General features: G+C 40.8%; 1 protein-coding gene across 8 annotated transcripts in view; it reads right to left on the reverse strand.

The window, feature by feature from the left end:
* PLCB4 (phospholipase C beta 4) overlaps window positions 1-21,922 on the reverse strand; it is a 186,930-nt gene that overhangs the window by 37,055 nt on the left and 127,953 nt on the right. For 6 of the 8 annotated variants that reach the window (XM_042049251.1, XM_042049245.1, XM_042049246.1 and 3 more), the window contains 14 exons: window positions 20,105-20,315; window positions 19,431-19,524; window positions 18,755-18,834; window positions 18,223-18,307; window positions 15,468-15,558; window positions 14,242-14,337; window positions 13,056-13,156; window positions 11,245-11,280; window positions 8,471-8,612; window positions 7,737-7,821; window positions 7,379-7,503; window positions 5,390-5,441; window positions 3,008-3,110; window positions 1,232-1,396 (listed from right to left, as the gene is read on the reverse strand). In XM_042049251.1, the coding sequence (XP_041905185.1) occupies window positions 1,232-1,396; window positions 3,008-3,110; window positions 5,390-5,441; window positions 7,379-7,503; window positions 7,737-7,821; window positions 8,471-8,612; window positions 11,245-11,280; window positions 13,056-13,156; window positions 14,242-14,337; window positions 15,468-15,558; window positions 18,223-18,307; window positions 18,755-18,834; window positions 19,431-19,524; window positions 20,105-20,315 (1,466 nt within the window). The remainder of the gene's footprint in view (window positions 1-1,231; window positions 1,397-3,007; window positions 3,111-5,389; window positions 5,442-7,378; window positions 7,504-7,736; window positions 7,822-8,470; window positions 8,613-11,244; window positions 11,281-13,055; window positions 13,157-14,241; window positions 14,338-15,467; window positions 15,559-18,222; window positions 18,308-18,754; window positions 18,835-19,430; window positions 19,525-20,104; window positions 20,316-21,922) is intronic. The other 2 variants (XM_042049252.1, XM_042049250.1) reach the window with 1 other exon arrangement.

Here is a 21,922-nt window from a genome sequence, read left to right on the forward strand (position 1 = left end):
ACTGGAGCTGTGCACCCTGGAATTTATGGCCCTTTTGATGTAAGAAATCAGACAGCAGCAGATGCTGGTCATATGGCCAGCAAGCCATAGGCAGCAGAATTGCCTGTACCTAAGCATCTTCCCTGTGCCTCCTCATACACAGAGAAATGCACTTGAAGTCACATTCATTCCAGACTATGAGTTCAGAAAAAACTCTTGCATCAACTAAATTTCTATTAAAAACTGGCTATGCTGTTAGGAAAGCAGATTAAGTGTGTAATATACCCAAGTGTGAAGTGCTATCACCACTCGGCAAAGTCTGAACTTTGCAATAGAAGTCGGAGCTTTGGAATAAAAGAGCAACGATTTTGCATGACAACAAAACAAGTGTAAGCAAAACAGATGTTATCAAAGACAGCACTGTAACACATGTAGTCTGGATGGAACTCCAGGCAAAAGAAAAAAATAAATATATATATGTGTGTATCATATATATATATAAAGACTGAGAGATAAAAACTGAACACGGACAAATTATCTCTCTCTTTAAATCCCCCACGCCAAGAAAAAAAAAGTGTTTTTCTTTTGCTATTGAAAAAAAAGAAAAAAAAAAAAGAAAAAGGTACATGATGCACATGGACTACTGAAGGAGGGAGCTGGCAACACGCCTGAGGAACACAGCACCCTTCCAACTTTTCCATGTAATGACATTGACCTTAGCTTTGGATGCAGCATCTCACCTGCCCTCTGGGCTGAAGGAACAGTGCAAGATAGCAGCCACTGCCAGGGCAGGGAAGAAGAAATCTCCAGGGAATGATGGTGTCCACCAGCGGGGCTCATTCTGAGCAGACTGCATACCTTGAACACAGGCATGGTCACAGAGGAGGTGGCTACCTCCAAGTGGGAGGAGGAAGCAAAGGGGAGGGAAAAGCCAAATGGAAACAAAAACAACAAAAAAAAATCATGTGATAGCTACAGAGGTTATCCATTAGAAAAATAAAACCAAAGCAAAATCAAAAAAAACAAAACCAAAACAAACCAAAACCAAGCAGCCTCCTGAAAGCTGATTTCAGCTTTCCATTGTTTACTGCAGTAAACAGGGGCCCTACAAACCCTTTTCCATGGGAGCAGCACTCATTCGTGTGAGCAGTCAGGCCGAAGCAAGAAGGGCTGGCTCAGGAGGGCAGGGAAGCTCATGGGCACAAGTGCTGGCAAACCACAAACTGTGCTTTCCAGAGATCCTGTATCCTACCTTCCTAAAGACAAAGGACTCCTCATTGTAAACAGGGTTCAGGCCGTTGTTCATCACCATGCGTGTGCGGAACTCCTTGCGTATCGTGTCCGTGGGCAGCCCGTACATATCCACCTCCACGTACGTCCCAATCTTCTTGTCTGACAAGAACTGGCCAGATATCACCTGCAACACAGTAACAGAGTAAGGAAAAGCAACACAAAGAAAGAATATTGGAAACAGTAGTCATTTTTCACTGACATCACTCTGAGAAATGGTTTATAGCTAACAGATGCGTTTAGTTCTTCATATGAAAATGGTGTATTTCAAACTGCACCTCTTTAGAAAAGCTTTTGTGATCAGATATATAAATATAACCTTCACCTGAAATGACTGTGCTATGGTATTACCAGCTGTCAGTCATCCCAACCAGCCAGTGTCTCACAGATGCATTCACTGTATGAAAACACTGAAGAAAACAACCAGAGTTGGCACTGCTATTCCACAACTTCAAACATTCTGTTCAGAAGCACTTTTTTCTATTATACATCTTGACCACAAGAGGTGAAAGGAAACTATTGCTCTGCTTTCACTCAGGGTTTGAAACTAATCATGTGTCAGTCTGACTCCATAGAATGTGTCTGGAAAGTACAGGATGCTTAAAAAGTGAAAAAACAAAAAAACCCACACGATTCCTCTGTATTGCTATATATATAAAAATTTGTTGCCATTTCGCTCCAAGATTAATCTAGCCACAGCAGGTGATTACTCCAGGGAAAATTTTCATTCCATCAAGATGATTTATTACTTAAAAACACAGCTATTGTTTTCATTACTACAATCAGGGAGGGAAGAAAAAAAACCTGAAACATGATTTCACAGACCTAAGCTCATTCCAAATCCTTTTGTTTCCATGACCTAACATCCTTCCAGGGAACACTCTGGATAATAGATCTGAAAAGTTATGTGGCTGAGGGCTATCATTGATGGCTTTTGGTCAACTACTTAACTACAAAATTCATATGGAATTTTATACTAGTTTTAGTCACAAAAGAAAAGTAACTGTCAAAATACATGGCCCAGGAATTATCTGATTCCTTCTTGGAGGGACTGTGCATTTCATTACCATGTTAATAAAACATGTTTATTCTTCTAGAGGTGCAAATGGAACTTAGTTCAACATCTAGAATTCATGAGGAATGCTTGGCCACAGAGGGTGTGACATTCAAATGCAGCACATGGAAAATGCTAAATGAAAGCTGAAGTCTCTTGCTCACAAAACAGGTTTTACAATCATCAGTCTCCTTCCAAAATTTGATACCTGACCGTGCTTTAGAACTACAAGAGGAGCTTTATGGACTTTGTTACTCATAGATAACTCCAAAGTAAGGGCCTGCCTCACATCAAGTATTTTTCTCTACTCACTTTGAAAGAATCCTGTCCATGTGTGCTTGGATTCCTCCCTGCTCTGTGGTGACAAGTGATGTTGTGCAATTTCACATTGTACATGGGAATGAACTTCACTCCTTTATCCATTCGTGTGGGCTCATGTATTTCAAAAAGACCATGAAGGCTGTTAGAATATGACAATGTGTAATAACACATAATTTCTAATTCTATCATGTTCCACTCAGATCAGGTAAACAAAGGCATCTTAGCCAGCAATAAAAAAAACAAACCAGCGGAAACAATTTGCTGAAATCTACACAGCCCAAGCACATTCACTGTATATGTCCTGTTTCTGCTGACTTTAAATGTGCTTTTGGATGTGATGACAGCTGTCTGTGGCTGTTTTACCTGGACAGAACATGTTGCAGCAATGACACCATCTACAGGAGTTTCAGAGAACGGGTCAAACGTCCTGTCTGGTCGACGCATGAAATCTGGCTTTAGTAGATACCTTATTTCAAGGAAAAAAAGGAGATTATTCTTGAGTGGAAATTAAAATTGTATTAAATACAAATGAAATGGATGTTCTGCCTTTAAACAATGAACTCTCCTACAGCACTGTAAAATACAGACTCATCCCAGCTGCAAGTGTGAGGAAGTAAAAGGAAGTATTATGGTTGTCTGGAACATGGATAAATATTAATCTTCATTTTGAATTACCAGCTACTGAGAGATGAAATCAAGCCTGGATTTTAAGATAAAAATAAATGTAATACAGTCAAGGACATTTCAAATCAATTGAATAATACAGTTTAAATATACAGGGAGTTACCATATAATAAAACACAGATGGTCTCATTTGTTTTAATACTTTAACACTTTGGAAAAACACAGAGGAATTTTTCAATTTTATTTTTCCAAGTGAAGCAGTTCCTTAGAGTTCAAGACTCATACACTAAATTTCAGCTTGAAGCTAATTTTTTCATTGTGGTTATGAAACCTTGGGGGAAACAACTGATAATGTCAGTGCTGACAGATTGTTAATTATAGCAGCATGAAAGGTACCACCACAATAACACTTACGAGACCTCCCTGAGTACCTTACACTAGATCAACATATCAGTGAAGCCAATATGTGCTCTGATGCACCAAAACCCAAGGATTCTGCCATCAAAATGAAACAGCAGTTGATCACAGAAAAGCTGCACGTTACAGACATTCCCTTCCACTCATGGAAGAAAATGTGTAACTAGAAAAATCTTGCTAATTCTGCAACCCTGACAGACAAAGCTGCTGGAAGATTAATTTTTATCCACCCTTAGTCTCTCCAGTGAATCATTGGTACACAATATTATAAAGGCCTAGACAGAATTCAGAATTAAAATGTGCTAGAAAAATTCCAGTGGAAAGAATGTCAATGTTTTCTCCCGTTTTGTAATAACATGCTTTCTATTTGAAAGTAGTATTACTCCTTTTTTTTCCATTAAAAATGTTTTTCTTCCATTAGGAATGTGATTTCCTAGTATTCTGTTAATTTAAAGTAGGTTGGGGCAGAAGGCAATTACTGGAAATATCCTTAGCCTCTGTTTTCAGCCTGCTGAAATAAAAAAATGCTGAAACCAGTGTGGCCTGATCTTGTTTCATCAGCACGAAAGCTGCAGGTCTAAGAAAAGAGGAGTACAGGCAGAAGGAAATGTTCAGCTTTTCATTTCCTTTCTGTGACTGAAGCACCACCACATTTCCAATGCGTATTAAAATATTACCATGCATTACCACTACACTGCTTTAGTATCAAAAAACTGATGTAAGAATCCAGGAATTTAGTTGATAATTTTGCCTGTCCTTCAGAGAATTTGGCCAAAGCAAGCAGGTAGTCTTTTACTAAGCTGGTGGGTCCAACAAGAAAGGAACCAAACTCTGCCAGAAGAAAGCTTTGGTTTTCTTCTATTCTTGTTATTTTGATTGAAATTAGAGAGACTGCATCTTTGTCAAAGCCCCCCTAAGAGCCTCTTCTGGGGTGCTCACAACTGCAATAAAGGCATGGAATGGCCAAGCACAGTGTGCCCATTCTGCAAATGAGGAATTTTACCAAGCTCCATCTACTCAGATTTCTTTCTGAATAAGATCTGCAGTAGTAAAAGAGTAGCTCCTTCCCAGGATGAGTTTGCAGATTTTCACGCTTCTGGACTGTCATTTCCTGTGATTTATGAAACTTCTCCTTTTTTCCTGATGTTAATGATCAGTCTGTCCTATAAAGGTAGATACTCAACATTTGAGAAAAATCCATCAGCATCACTTGAACATCCTTTGTCATGCAAAAATCATGACCAAGAACTTAGATGAAACACTTCAGTATTCTCTGTGAAATCTGTACTCCAATTAAGAGTACACAGACTAAAAAAATGTCCCCTATGTATTCAGACTCCACTTGTCCAAGCAAATTTGGCAGTTCTGTGAACTGTGCAATGAATCTCCATTCAGAGGCATATCTTCAAAGAAAGGCTGAGAACAGAAGGTAGAGATGTATTTAAATAACTGTGTATTCATGATCTTCATAATATGAATGCAAAGCCTCTTCTTGCTCATTTAAAAACTGGGCATACTTAAAAGCATATTTCATTAGAATACCTCCTTATGGGGGATAATTCTCCCTGAACTCTGCTAATTTCTACTCTTCACCTAGCATCCCATTTTCCTTTTGCAACACATAATTAGTAGTGATAAAATTTTATTAAACCTTCGTAAAGGACTGTGATACACAGTGACAACAGTTTAAACCATATCACTCACCCGCACGATCCGTTGTACTCAAATTTTCCTTGATTCAACTGCATTGCTAAATCTGCCAAGAGAGAAAATTTACTAACTTCCCTGCTGAATAATGCAGATCACGAACTAAATCAGAAAATAAGACTGTTTGCCCAGAATAATCAGTTTAAACAAAAAATAAATTTAACGCATGTAAAACACATCCAAGAAATAAAAGGAAGCAATGGGAAAACTTCATATTTCTTCACAGGAATAACAGCTTTACCAAGCACTCTGAAGTCCATGCTGTGCTTAGGAAACAGTCTTTCCCTGAATTCAAACACACCTGGCAAGCAGGGAAGCAAGAGACTGTGGGCATGTTAAGCGCCTGGGATGTGATTTCCATCATCTAACTTTTGGTATCTACAGTACAGATGTCTCCATTACTGCAGATCACTTTGCATAACAGAGGGATACAGGAGCCTTAACAGTACAAATAACCTCAGAATAAAAAATATACTAGAGGAGACATCTTTGAAGAATGTATTTCTTCACAATGACCACAGACCACTACCTCTGATGAAGCTGTCTGTATCCTGTTTTAAAGAAAGTGAGATGCATATCCCACTGGTTTTCTGTGGACTTAGTTGAATAAAATACCACACAAAAAGGCCCACAAAGATCACAGCAGCATTGCTTAGTTTCAACATTTAAAGCATGTGAGTTTTAGTGAGTGCATTGTTACGGCACTTGTATAGCAAGACGTATAATAAACCTGTAATAACCTCCCTCTCATCCAACCCTCTCCAGAACTTCGTAAAAAATAAAATGCTTTTCTGCAGGTTTCTACTTACACTAGAGCAAAAAAACAGGTCTTTCTCCTGCCCAATGGACTGTACCTTCAAAGGGAACAAAATCTGTTCTGTTGGTTCTCTGATACACAAAATACAAGACTGTCATATGCCTATACCAGTTATTACTGGATTTACTGGGCAGCTGTAGTTTTTATTTCCTCAATCATCTTCATCTTGACAACACAGCTGGATCACAAAAGAGGAGTACAGGAAAGTTCCTCACTTCCACTTATACAATTACTACTCTTAATTTGCAACATAAAGGGGTTGGAAATGACATGCAGTAGGCGGAGGCAGTGCTGGGAGCAGAGTGAGGTTTGTATTTCTGCTCCAGCCTCCCTATCATGTCCAGTGGAGTGCTCTAAAACAGTGTATTCTAGTGTATCCCTTCTCCTCCCTCTTCAGCTGGTGAAACTGGGGCACAGCTTTGGAGGACAGAACTCAGGGTATGGCCATGAGAAGTGTCTGCAGTACCAAAGACACGGTGCAGGGAGGGGGAAGCAAGCACAAAAGCACTGCCACAGCCAGAAAAAGGCAATGGAAAACTGGTCTGTTACATATACATGACTCAAGACATTCCTAGATAAATTAAAAAAACCCAATCAAAACAACAAAAAGCCTGCCCTGCTACACTCACACCTTCATTGAACAGGAACAATGCATCTCCTCTCAGACCACCCTGCGGAGAGGCATTCCCATTCCCTGGCATCATTCCCTCAACTGGGATCTCAGACCCCATCCTCTGCTGCTGAGCACATGACTCCTAACACTTCCCAATAACTGGACTAGAGATGCATTTGTCACACAGTCATTACTCTTTACCATCTTAATCTGTGCACTCCATCTTTGCTTTGCGGACATGCACCCAACTGTGCCAGACCTCTGTCTTGCGAAGGCACTGATTTCCCTGTAATTAACACTTTTTGTTAATAAAAACCATTTCTGTGAGAAGATGCAGTACTCCATTATTTTTCAATAAAGGGGACTGAATTTTCCTTCTGTGTATGGCTGGTTTTACTGCTCCTTGTCTTACGCTTCTGTAATTCCACCCCACTGTATTATTTAGCCATATGTCTGCTTCCTCAAAAAATGCCAGAAGCAAATCCATGGCATCTGTTGGAGAGTTACTGCCCAAGCCATTCTTTAGGACTGAGGTTCACTGGTCGTTGCTGCATACCTGGGGTCTGATAGTTCAGTGAGACCATCTGGCAGCCAGCGTTCCAGAAAATTTGAGGCATGTAATTACTGGAATCCACACGGCCTCCCTTTGGGTATATCCGACTCATTTGTCGTTTATTGTAACTATAGAATTCATCAAGGAAAATGAAATAAAAACATCATAGAAATGTAGAGTCGTGTCCTGGTATCTTCAGTATTTCAACATCAAAACACACTTCTTTATGTTAATCTTACTCTTTCTCCTTCCATGAGGTACTTCCCCTTTTCCTTTGTAGACATGCAACACCAAATCTAGAAAGGTGCACTGGTTTATTTTAGGATTGGTAGAAAAGTGGGATGAGGAGGTGAAAGGATACTTCACAAACTCAATGGCATGAGTCTTCAAATACCCTAGTCCGACTGATTCATTGAAAGAGGACATGTTATGGTGAATATTGCGCTCTAGAAAGAGAAGACAAGACATTTTAAAACACCTCTGTAATGACAAATCAAAACTCAAAATCATGCACTATAACAGCAGGATATTTTTGGTCTCTTTCTCCATTATCAAATAGAATCAAATTATAGTGATAAGAAATTTTGCAGAATCAAATTACAGTGATGAGAAATTTCATAGTATTTCTGACTTGCTTTTCTGTTTCACTTCTTGGGAAACCAACAAAACTTTCATTTTTTGTTTAGGACAAGATTGTTATTCAGAGCCTGCGTTGTGTGGTAGATAAGGCAAACCGACATGATAAATGGTCTGGTGTGCAGTATCAGCTCACTGCTGATCACTGTGACAGTCGTGCTCACCTTACTGCAGAGAAAGAGGAACTAAAAAAAAAGCATCTTAGTTGGAAAGGCCCACGGAATAGAGCCAACCTCAACAGCTTCATATTCTCCCAGTAATTTAGCGACTCCGTGTGGATGACTAATGGAATAACATGCTAACTTTACATTCAAGGAAACAGGTCTACAAACATACTGATGATGGTCATTAAACTATAAAAGACTCTTATGCCTTTATTTCTAAACTCAAGAAATGTAGAGATTAAAAAACTACCTAGGTTAAGCAAATACTTGTATTTCATTCAACCTTTTATGTTACCTTCTGCTACATCGAAACCTTGAAATTTTACAGGTTGAGCATAGTTGACCATTGTTGATAAATATGGATGTATATTGGTTGTGGCACCTACATATTTGTAAGATGCCATCCACGCTTGTTCATCTTCCACAGTTACTAAACCCTGAAAACACATTAAAAAGAACAATCACCATTTCTGTGTGCAAACACTGTTGTTGGGTTTTTCAAAGGTGGGACAAAATTATACCCAAATCTGCAGAAGGTTAAAGACAGTGCAAATTAATACAAGTGGAAGTTTAGTGTGAAAAGTTAAGATTTATTTTCTTGCTGATAAAAGACTCTCAATGTTACAGGATGCATGCAACAGGGCTGATGATAGAAAAGCTCCTAAGCAGTGGGTAAATATTACATGAAGTTAGTAGGATAACACTGGGATAAAAGCTAAATATTCCAACAGACTGAACAACGCTGGGAGATAACGATCCATCTTTGTCAAATAAATTCCAAAAAATTGTGATTTAATAAGCATTTTCTAACAGAAACTGTGTATACTTGGCGTTCAGTAGAACTTCCTCAACATCAAAACACAAATAAGGTTCCACTATTAAACTTTACTAACAGAAGCAAACCAAAATGTAGAGATGACATCCTTCACTGGACAAACAGATGTCACAAGACCAACAAGAGACACAGTACCAAGTTCATATTCTTATCCACTTCAACTGATAAAAATCTGAATCCATCACCTATACAAATATGCACTTTATTTATAATAGAACTTCAAGTCTTCTACAAGTATCCCATCTGCTAGAAACCCACATCAGGAAGCACTTCTTAACTGGATCTACCTGTCCAACATTTTCCTTTCCCTAAACCAGTTTGAAACACATTCTTTTCACTGAAATGAAAAAACAAACAAAAAATCTCTGTCAAGCTAAGCAATCTCTGCAAATTCATGTTTTTCCCACACATGCATTTTTGGTTGTTCTCCTACCAGTGAACCAGTGACCAAAAAAATCTGACTGTAGGCTGACAGTGAACTTCCGCTGGAAAGTACGAAGTGTATTCAAAAATTTGTACAGTGCTGCTTTTTATTTTCAGACTGCAGCTCGTGTTTGCCAGCAAGTTCTCCCTCATTATTGTCTCAGGAAATAGTCAGTAAGAGGCAGTGCCACCAAGCCCTTTCTGGGCTTGGAGGATAATGCAGCTCACAGAACCTAACACTACAGCAACTCGTTTACTCCCTGAGATGGGAGAGTAAAGGAAAATGAACCCACTTGCCAGCATTATGGCACCTCTGCCTGCCAGACAGTGCAGACACATCTCAAAGAATGCAAACCATGGGAAGTGGAACCATTTATGCCTTCGGATAAGATGATTATAGTCACAAGGAACACAATTTTCTGACTGCATAGAATTACTGAGCTAGCAGAACAAGTCCAGGTACACATTGTTGTATGTGCATTTTAGATGGAATTAAACTTCCAGCAGCCCACGAAATCAAACTGACACCATATTTTAATGCTGATCATCAGGGCTCAACCCAACTGCTTTTCAGAAATGTGCATATTGAGGGTTCACAGATCTGATTCCAAAATATGCCTAGGAGTACATCCCTGTGTTAGTAGAAAACAGGCATATTTTTTTGTTGCTAGGTCAATAGCTGTTAATAGAACTTAGGTCAAATTCAGGCAAAATTTACTCAATGAAACCAGTTCTTTTCACCGTCTTAACTTTGGAAAGGCCAGTAACTCAGGAAGAACTGACCACCCATCTTCTAAAACCCAGGGTTCTTTAATGTACCTCCTGTTGACTGCTCAGAACAGCTGATCATATCTGCCTATCTTGATCCATCCACACCTACACCTAAAGGAACCACGGGGAAAAGGGAGTCAAAGGGATTATGATGCCTCAGTGCCCAGGCAATGGTAGCCTGCAGGTACAGCTCTATGACTGCACCAGCAACACTTTGCCTCAAAGACAGTGTCCCAAGACAATGTACTTACTACCCATTGATTTTATCTTACTCACTTGCAGACCCTTCATTTTTGGAGTAGGGCTATACTCTGCCCTGTTCACAACTTTAAAACTATGAATTAAGAAAGGGGAAAGGATGGAATGCTTCTTAAAGCCTACAGAAACAAAGGAATGGTTACAACAGCACACGACCCTGTTAGGGGATAGAGAAGACAAAAGGGAAAAGTTGATCTCCATGTTATTTACACCTCCCCATCCCTCAAGAAAAGAAGCAGAACCCACTTAGAAAACAACACAGACTGAAACAAAGTGTGGTTAGGAACAGGAGCAGCTTGAATGAGAGAAGAGGAGGAGGAGGAGAGTGGAAAGAGGTGGGAAGAGTCTTACAAAAGGGATTCCTGGGAGAAGATAAATGCAGAAGTCCCAAGGGAAAGCAAAAGGAGGAAAAAGAGAGAGGAAAACAAAGTGCAGTCAGGGTAAGGGCAGAGGAAAAAATAAAGCAGGGATGATACATCTCAACACCATTCAGAGAACTGGGTTCCCAGTGCATGACACTGGAGACTGAGATCAGACACTTCTAAGCAGGCAAAGGTCATGCATTCCTCTCTGTCCCCAAATTTTCTGACAGCCCTAACCCCAGCATAAAAATATAGCAGAAGAAACCCTAGAGGACAAAAGGAGATAGAGTCACTTTCAAAACTAGGTGCAGTGAAACTGAGCATAAAATTGTTAAACCACTGAAAATGCATGGTAAGTAATATGCATGTTATATATAAAATATAAAGCAATAAAATAAACTACATAACATCCTGTGTCACCTTTTTATTGTTTTCTTGCTCAGAATCTTCAACAGCCTAAGGGAAAAAAAATATATATACATTACCCAAAGAAAAAGCAACAGGAAACACTCACAGTACGGAGAAAAAAACCCTCAAAAAATGAATGCATTTAGCAAAAAGTAAACCCTTTTCCACCTTCCTGCATGGCTCATCTGCCTCATACACTTTCAAAAATTTGTAGTCTCTTCCAAATTTGGGTACACAAGAATGAAACTCAACAGCTGGCTAGCCATGGGAATAGGATGAAGGATGCCAGACAGGTAAGCGTAAACCAGAGCTATCACTAGATGTTGGGGACAGGAAGTTTCAGAGAAGAATGAAGGAATAACACACCCAGATAACGATACCACAATAAAGATCATCTGATCTGGATGTGCAAACTGCCAGGCTCTGAAAACTGAAGGGCTAAGAGTGCTGTAAACTGTGCTTGAAACGTCCACATTGGAGAAGGCCTGTCTCAAGATGTTATTTGTAATAGCGCAGTCTGATGTCTGCTTTCAGTTAAAAGCTACCACTACTTAGAATCTTAGATAAATATTGTCTTGGCACTGAATGTACATTCCTACAGAATAAAGATCAAGTCACTGATCAGCAAAGAAGCAGAGAAGTTACCCAAGGACATGTGCTGAGGATGAGGGACTAATCTGGAAACAAAAAACCAATCCTCAAAACAACAACAAAAAACCCCCACCCAACCAAAACACCCCAAAACATCCAGATAGTTAAGGACCAGCTGACTTAGTAAATGAAACTGCCCTAAAGCAAAGAAGTGAAATGATACTTCAGTGGGAGGATCCATGGAAGTCCTAAAGAAGGAAAGAAGTGAAAAGATACTTCAGTGGGAGGATCCATGAAAGTCCTGAAGAAGCAAAGATGTCGACTTGAAGAGATACACAGAAAGCAGGTCTGATGTCTCTGGTACTGCTACAGACACACTGCTATTTTCCACACCTACACTTCTATCTGGAGCAAGATCCAAAGGAAACCAAGCAGGAGGGAAGAAGTGGCCAAAATACTTGAGTGACAGAGGAGCATGATCTGCTAAGGTACCTTAGCCCTCACACGTGGGGTTTTCTCTGTAGCAAGCAGCACTAATGCCTTCATTGCCAGAGCAGCTGAGTTCTGAATTCTAATATTCTGTATCTAATTACCATCAAGTAATATTCAAGTTACTGAGCACAGACTGATAAATTGCAATTGTCAGGTATGAGTGGAATAAAGAGAACTCTTTCCCTGTCTGCCAGCTGGCTGCCTGATAGAGCCCCCCTGCCACACCACCCCAATGGGAGTTATTGTCCTATTTTGCATTCACTGCTGTGGGTGGAAGAGAGAACCTACCCTAAGGGTTAACCACAAAAAATAATGGAGGAAAACCCTGCAATGAAGACACAGAATGCAGCCCTGCAAAAATACTGCTGAGCAAGGAAGCTGATGTTCCACCTCTTATTAGGATTCTGCACCTGAGATGCAAAGTAAAATATCAGAGGCTGGAGCAGGAAACTGCTTGCTGCATTTAATTAGTATTTTTGATTAAACCCCCCCACCTGTATGCTGTTTCCTACATACTGATTCTGTTTCCTCAATGAGTATATCCTGTCTGAACAAGGGGAGAGTATTTTTGGCTACAAAGCTTTGTGTTCTCATGAACCTAAAGGTAAGGGGCACCTGGTGAAGATCTCAGGTTTGAATCTTCTGACAAGTGCTCTGATGTTTCCAAAAAGCAGAGTGACTTTTGCAACAACCTCCATGGAAAGTTTTCGTAAGAATATCTATGAAAGAAGCAATCCTACCTTTTTGACACTGATGGCAACAGCTTCTTTTTGACTGTAATCATCTACAGTAAGGTCACTTCCAAACTTGTACTCGGGATGAGCTTCTTCTTCCTGGTCAGCTGCACAGAAAACAAAAAGGATCAGTGCAAAAACCACAGCAACTGCTGGTTTTTTTGCAAGGCATGAAACAAATTACAGTTGAATTCACAGGTTTGGGTTTGGTATTTTTTAGAAACAGGAATAAAATCGAGGGTATTAGATTTCTAAGAGTTAGTTACTGTTAACTGTTTCCAAGTGTCGTAAATTACAGCTAAGGCCTGAGATGGTTAGTAAGAGAAATCTTATTTGCTGTATTTTTGAAGTAATCAGTAACTTGCTTAGCAAAAGTGTAAAAAAAAGCAAATAGCCTTGGGGAAATAACAAGAACTGATGAGAAGAGTTCTTTAAACAAAGATCTAAGAAGATGCCAGTGTCCGGGCTTCTGGTGCGCACTGTCAGACTCCTTGTGTGCCCCCACTATAGGGAATTGTTCTCTTTTGCTTTTAAGGTGATTCTCCATTAGAACCTACAGTACTTGAAGCTAAAAAGTAAAGGCAAAAAAATATAAAATATATGAGAAGACCAAGTGGTAGGCTAAAGCTGGGACATTCACTATGACAGAGGTCACAGGCAAGTTCTGTGGTTCAGACACTTGCAGACAGCACATGATTTACATCTTCTGAAGCTGGACATTTAAAACAGACAGGGTGGATCACACCCTAAACAGGTGTATTTTTCTCTGCTGGCCATATCACTGGCTCAGAGCCAGACATTTACACTGAAGATATCTGAGGTTTGGCAAGAAAAACCCTACTCCTCATTTTATCCTTAGAAACTACAATGCAATAATCCCCGCTGATGTTGACACAAGTGTTAAACACAGTGACAGTATGTGTTCTCATAGCAAAGATCACAACTTCTTAGTCTTTCTCTCACAGACAATGAAAATCTGACTTGGTTGGTGCTCTAATATAACTTCTGAACAGTAAATGGAAATTGAAATTGTCTGGGATGAAGTGGCAAGGCTGGGGTCTGTACAAATGGTCCTGCATGGAGCCCAGACATGCTGCTGCTGCCACAGACCACAGGCACATGGGTAAGGTGCACCCAACCCACTGATCTACCACAGGCAATGTCTGAGAGCCCTTCTCCAGGAAATTCTCACCGCTTTCTATTTCCTCTTCGTTATCATCCTCCAGGATATTTACAGGAGCTGCAGTTTCCCCAGCCTCCATCATCTTTTTCAGAGCATCAAGCTGTTCTGTTAATATGAAAAATAAAATCAAATTAGTCGTGACATGAACTATTTGTAGCACAAAGAAATACAAGAGAACCATCACAAATGATTCTCCGAGCCTCAGATCTACTTCTATTTAATGAGTTCTCTGACTTTTCAATTAGTAATAAAATTTTACAGAGCAAGGAGCATCATTAAACACAGACTGATGTTAGGTATGAAAAGTGGTCAGTAAGGGCTGTATCCAAAGCTCACTGAAGTTAAGGAGAATATTTCACAGAAGCACAGTATTAATGAGGTTGCAAAAGGCCTCTGAGATCATTGAGTCCTTTGACTCAACACCACCTCATCAACCAGAGCAGTGCTCTGAGTGTCACGTCCAGTCTTTCCTTAAACACCTCCAGGGATGGTAACTCCACCACCTCTCTGGAGAGCCCACTCCAATGCCTAATCACCCTTTCTGCGAAGAAATTCCTCCTAAATTTCCACAGACTTCAAAGGTCTTTGGAGCAAGCACATTACTTGCTCACAGAATAAACAGACAGCTGTCTCTTCGGTGCTTGATCCATGCAAATGGAGGCAAAGTGCTTGGATTTTCGATTGTGTTTCCATGGACATTTCAGTTAGACAGGAGGAGCACAGCCACGTATGACTGAAGCCAGTGCAAGGTCGGGGTGCTTATCTTTGAACGGAGAAGGACCAGGGTTTATTATTACAGCTATACTGGAAACTAATACAGCAACATTATTGTTACTGAAAAGAAGATAAATATCAGAACTGGCAACAACAGCAAGAAGAGCAATTTGAAATTCCATTTCATTTCATGCTTATCCTGGAAAAAACACAGCAATGCAACCAGACCAGTGTAGGCAGAATTTACAAGAGATTCTATCTGCCTTATATTTTAGCTCAACCAGCAGTTTGATAAAGTCCCAGGATTACATTTCTGGGTCTGTCTGTGCCTGTGCAGCATGCTGATATCAAGGCCTAGACTCTGGCACTCACATGAAACACCAGGGCAAACAAGATGTTATTTACATGTAATTCATATTCTTCCAACACTAAAGTACAAACAATTTGGAAACTCTAGTAACGAAGTCTGTTTGTAGTGATCTGGAGTTTCACTTATTTATTATTTGACAAACTTTACTTACTCTTTTCTACTTCAGGTTTCAGCCTTTTATTCTTTATGAGAATCTTTCTTTTGAGGTCATTAGGAGATGGTAAGGCTTTACCTTGTTCAAGCTGTAAAACAATTCAAAGAAAATGCTTGATGAGAACAGCTATTTGGCCTCTCTGTATCCCTGCTTAGGATTTGGACTGTAGGACAGCGATACTATGGGGCAGTGAACAAGCAGTGCCACCTCAGGCACAACCCCAGGAGGTTGTGTGCCTGCAGTTACACAGTTTCCTCTGCTTCTCCCCTATCCCCGGGGAAAGCTGTGCTCAGGTAAAGCTGCTGGATGAAGCCAGTACTCGGGTCCCCAGCCTGTGCCAGCCCCTGCTGCACTGCTCTAAACATTTTCCCCTTTCTCCTGCCTAGCAGGGGGTGTGGATGTGACCTGCAGCTCCTCATCTCAGGAATTCCTGCTTTCCCTCCCTCCCTATGGCTCACACAGCCCAAGCCACAGCTTAGCCTGTTACCAGTTGATCTCTAAATAAGTCACCTTTTATGGTCCCCTCAACCTGCAGTAACCCAAGTGAGGCAGCCCATTGCACGCCTGGAGAGTGGAAATGGACTGGCACTGGGGAATGGAAAACTACCCAGTCCTCAGGTACGTAATGCGGACTGGGTTTGCCAGCAGGGTCACAAATTCAGTATTTGTGAAAGGCAAAGGGCAAGTTTCACATACACAAGGAAGTTCTACTAAAAGCTTGTTCCAGCGTGGGGAAGGAGAAGAAGATTGAGAGCAGAGAAAAAGTACTAAATCCTCTCATTTAAGCCCCATCACATCATTGAGGCTACAAAACAGACACTTGGGTATGGTAATTAGCACCCTCTCCACCTCAGGCTTGATAAGAATATTATTCAGGCAGTTGCTGGTATAATCACAGAATATTCTGAGTTGGAAGGGACCCGAAAGGATCATTTGAGTCCAACTCTCAAGTGAATGGCCCTTACACAGATTGAACCCACAACTTGGCATTCTTAGCACCAAACAGACTGGGGTTTTTCAGTGAAGCCTAAATGAAGGAGCTGAAGGTACTTCCATAAATAGTGACAATTCTTACAAGAATTATTCAGATACTCTTATCTCTAAATCCAAATCTGAGCTGCAGAGAAGCAGCATTCCCGGTGAACAAACAAAAAAACAAAGCACCACGACTTGAAACCAAATAAAAACAGCAGAGGTGACAAATAACCACCCAGCAAAAAAAACCCAAAAAACAAACCCATATCAAGCCAACCCCAGGAGAATGGGTGCAAACCTCCTTGTGGGAGGGTAAGGATTCTCCACACCCACCAGGCTGGCTCAGGCAGGGAGTTTAAGCACGTTGGATGAAGAGAACACATTTGCTCCCGACAGAACTGGGGCTGTAACTCCACTAGATGTCAGTGCCGCAGAGCTCATTTATGCCAGGCTTCCAGGATGCCAGGCTGTATCCCCTAACAAGACCATACTTGGATGCCCATTTGGACAAATATTTGCCTTTTTCTTAAAACCAAATCTGCTTCAGCCAAGCACCATGTCTCTCCTAAGTCTGTCCCCCTCAGTCACTAGCCCAGGTTATCCAGATCCAAGCACTTGCAAAGGACACGTTCCAAGCTCCTCCTGCCATCTCTACAGTGTTTGCTTTGGGAGCAGCTGGGGGCTGAATTCACCCACGAGGAGGAAAGGACACAAAATGCAGAAGGCTCAGCAGTGCTACAGAGCACAGGCAGCTGAGGCTAAATACTGCACCCTGAGGTAGAAGCACGGCAGCCTTTGGCCAGCTCTATTTTAGGCTTCTCAGAGAGCTGCTGGAAGCACCTTTTTGTGAGGGATGTGGCAGCGTGCTACAAACATCACACGGCAACACTGCAGATTTCGTTCTTTGGGATGCACTTTTCAGGGCAATCACCTGACTTTCATCAAACCTTGTGTGCTGCTGGCCCTGCAACATGCAAGGAAAGCCACGAAAAGCAAAGCTCTAGGGATGCTAATGCCAGGAGCCCCCTTTGCCAGGGTCACATGGAGCTGAAAGGAAAGGCAGAATCCTCCTTGCTGTGGTCCCCCACAGCACTACAGAGCATCTGCAAGCTTTAGGTTATTGCTGGCACACAGTGAGCTCATTGTAAGGAGCAAGGAAGGTCTGGAGGAGGAGTTGCAGGCGCTGCGTAGCGAGCTGTTGAAATCTCAAATACTGTGTTTGTAAAGGAATGTCTGTTGTTATTTCCTGCCATGCAGGAGAGTGAAGTGCATGCAGATTACAGTGCACTCAAGAGTCCAAACGAGACTGCAGGAAACTCCTGGTGCTTAATTTGATTCTTAATGCAGTAGTGGGGCCACCTAGACTGCAGGACCTGACCTGGAGCATGAAACATGCAACGTGCAGCTGAAAGAAGAGGTTTCTTCAGCTGAGACAATGCAATTTATGACTAATTGTTTTTCAACAGTGACTGCCAAGTTCAGTGGGGAATGACCTGCAAAGACAATGTATGTGGTGTATTTTATGTAGGTGCCAACATTACATCACACATCAAGGGGGGGGGATTTCCCCAGGCTGCCTGCCAGAGCCCTGTACAGAAGAGATTAAACAAATCAGATAAAGAAAAGTTTGTACCAAAAAGCACAGCCTCCCAAAACCACTAGTGAATTCTGAAAGCACAGGACTGGCAGTGAACAGCACTAAAGGTGATCTCAGTTTATCATCTCTTTTAAATAAAGCCAATATAAAAAAAAAGGAGACTGGCAGAATAAAACATACTGGATGTGTTTCTAGAGGCTGCTTCAACAGGAGATCTCCAAAAAGATCTTCACAGTATTTTGACATCTTGTACTGTTGGTATTTGCTGGAAAAGATGATGTCAGTTAATTTTTAAATATAAAAAAAGAAATCACTATCACTCAGCACAAAAGAATAATACTAAGTAATGTAGACATCCCAAATTATATACTGCCCACTTGTTTCAACTGAGAAGTATTACTTTACTGTAATTATACTGTCAATAAAAGACTATTATCTGACACAGATGAATTTAACAAGACCAAAAAAGTTGAATAACTGAATCTCACACAGCTAAGGGAACATCCAAATACATTTCACAGCTTTATCACAGACAAAAATATTGCCATTATTAAGCTAGATAAAGATTGATTAGTATATTAATAGTACATTAAGTGACATTCAGTATGCCTGCATACCCCCCCAGCTTTCAAGTATCAGAACACAGTATTTTAAACTATATCATTTTCTCACACAATGCACAATTTAAAAATTAAAAATGGGCACTACATACCTGCAGTGATTTTCAAATGAAAGAATGACAGGGTACTCTGATGTAACAAATGCTGTTTCCTTAATGGCTTGAATTACATCCTATAAAAATCCAACAATGGGATTCAAGTTAGAGCGGATCAAATAAAAAGCGTAACAAAAGGGATTTGTTATACACCCCACCCTGAGAAACACAGGGCTGTGTCTTAAATGTGCAAGTGAAGAGAGAAGCAGAATAAACCGTGTGCTCCTCATGCCCCACAAGAACTTAGACTCCCCAACAGGAGCCTCCCTGCACCTGCAGCAGGATGGCACCTTCACCCACAACCATCAATAGATCTGCTGCTATCACCTATTGCCAGGGAGAATTCCTACTCCCAGAGAAACTCCTGCATCTTCAGGCTTTTTCCACAGCAAGGGAACTTCTCAGACAACAAAGAAGATATTAATTCTGTGGTGCAAAGAGCCCCAGGCAGCAAGCCTGCTTCCTGCAGTTTCTGTGGAAAGGCAGATGGAGCACAGGGGCATATGATGCAAGTCAGAAATTAACCCCAAGGTCTGGGCCAGAAATCCTGCCCATGTCAGTCCATCACATGGGAGCAGCATTCCAGTGCTGAGGAGGGGAGGGTGCCCTGCTTGGATTCTTGTCCAGGCCTTCTCCTGGGGTCTGCTGCCAGGCGTAGAGGCCAGGCACTTACCTTGAAGAGAATGTCTGTGCACATCGCTTTTCCATGAGTTATTATTGGTTCTTGGTCTTCACCTTTGCCATCCCAACAGTCCAGCTCGACACACCTAGAGATCAAAAAAAATTAACTTAGTGTTTCATTACAGGTGAGCTACCTGGGACATGTTTTAGCAGTGATGGTCAAAGCAGTAAGTTGCAAATCAGTTTTGGGCATTACAGAACTCTTTCTAAGCTGTACATGTATTATTTCAGGGTTCTTCTATACCTTTGGATAAACTACCTTAAACATGGCACGTGTGGGTCAACATGTTTTCATCGTCTTTAGCACTATGCCACTCTTCTTATTCTCATTCTAGTAAATCAAGAAATTAAGCAGGAAATCATAAATTTCCTGATTCTCATTAACATAAAACTTCATAATTATAAAGCAGAAAGCCCTCTGAAATTCTCCAGCTGTCATTTTGAGATCAAACTTCTCTTAAATTTCTCTCATTTATATCAACTTCTACATTCCACTGCCTGGAATTACTTTTGTGAGAAAAATAAGATTCGTAAACAAATAAATGTGTTTTCATTTACCACACTAACGTATTTATACGTTCAATTGTACAATATATCACCAGCAAGGTATATTAAGTAGGTTTAAAGTATCAGATTCACAAATATTTGTTATCTCCTGCTTCCAACCTGCATCCAGCCAAAAGCACTTGTCTGTACATCTCCACTGAAGACTTGCCACCAAACTGCCTGCCTGTTAAATATGTATTGTGAGAGGAACTGATGAAATAATGAGCCAGAGGATGGTCCATTTCTTGATATAATTCCAAACGGTCTAAGAAAACTGGGGCATTTTCATCTGACATCAGGTATCTGCAAAACCCATCACTGGATATGACACCTAGAAGGAAGAAGAAGGCATGGTAAATTACTACAAGAAATTAGAGTCATCAGAAATCAAACCATCCCACAGAGTAGGAATCCTAGCACAAAACCTGTTATTTACACAGGTTCCTGCAAACTAACAGCTCTCCCGTTCCTCAGCTCCAGGCTGACCAGCAACTGGTGCAAAATGTGCCATTATGTTCCCAGATAACCAGATCACAAATCAGGTGCCCACCAGTTCAACACCTGATGCCCAGCACTCACCATCAGCAGAACTAAGGCAGCAAAAGGATGTGAAGAAGGCAAATAAGTAGTGACATCTCCTCATAACATTCCCAACAGTTTTGATCTTTGGGACTTTTTAAGTCAGGAATTGTGAGCTTGCATGGACCAGGCTTCTATGGCCCTTTCCTCCCCTCTTTCATATTTAGTCCTGTGCTACATCACTGTCAACCAGCTCGTACAGAGACTGTTCCCCACTGACAAAAACATGGGGATGTGTGTCTAAAAATGTTTGCATGGGTTCATTTACAAAACATTAGGAAAATCTAAAATACCTAACAGTTTACTGTTTGAAATGCAGGTTCATACCTTTGTAAGTGAAAACAGAAATCTACAATGAACATGGAACATACAGGAATTCAGAACACAGATTTTGTAACACCTCTCATCTCTCTGCTGGTCTGTGCTTCAACAAAGTATAAAAAATACAAATCAAGGGGTTTAATGAAACCAAATTAAGAATAATCAGTATGGCAATATCGGTTTTTAAGAGGTCAAAAGTCTGAAAAATGAAAATGATCTGTGGTAGCGAAGAAAGGATTACTCACAAAGAGCTCCTGCAGGGAATGGTTACCTGGCACTAATTTTGACATTGCTTTCTCTGAAGTAATTTATGAACACTCAGCTATGGTTAAGGCAAGGTTGCAGCAGCCCTATTTTTATTTTCTTTAAGTCTATTTTTCTCTTATACAGAGAAATGAAATCCAGTTTCCATTCTACTCCTAACTTTCTGAAAAAATCCTCTACTGGAGCTTAAATTTACTGTGCTTGGTGTCAGCCAGAGGTGAACTGTTCCAGAATGTTTTACTCAAGTCCTCTCAGCTGATTCTGAGTATGAAAGAAAGGGGACAAAAGGCGACAAAATGGAATTTTCAATTGAAGGATGGTTTTATTTTGTTATCACCAAGTACTTTAAAGCAGCAGCGCAGCATATCTCAGATGATACATACTTCTAGTGCATCATCTTGTGGAAAAATGTCACAGTTGGATGGATGTTCTAGACAGACCACAGCTGAAACCTCAGCAACTGAGCAGAGCTCTCTATGTGTTCAACAGCTCAGTGTTTGTTTTTGACTTGCACTTACCAGGTGGAAGAATTGGGGTTTGTAGTGTTCCCAAGCACACTCTGGTTACTGAACTGCCCAGCATTAACTTGTTCAGCTTTACTCACTCCTGTCACTGAAATGTGACTGAGGAAGAGTCAGCTGCTTATTGCTACTGCCTTTTGTATGTCAGCCTTGTTTCCTAAACTACGCCATTTAGCAAAAAAACACACAAAAAAAGGGTTGTCCTCAATGTCCTGGGTTGCAGTGTATTCTATTACCATCCTCAGGAGCCGTT

This window comes from Corvus kubaryi, unplaced genomic scaffold (assembly GCF_017639235.1).
Source record: "Corvus kubaryi isolate FWS band 111438036 unplaced genomic scaffold, C.kubaryi_AGA036_p1.0 70, whole genome shotgun sequence".
Classification (NCBI taxonomy): Eukaryota; Metazoa; Chordata; class Aves; order Passeriformes; family Corvidae; genus Corvus; species Corvus kubaryi.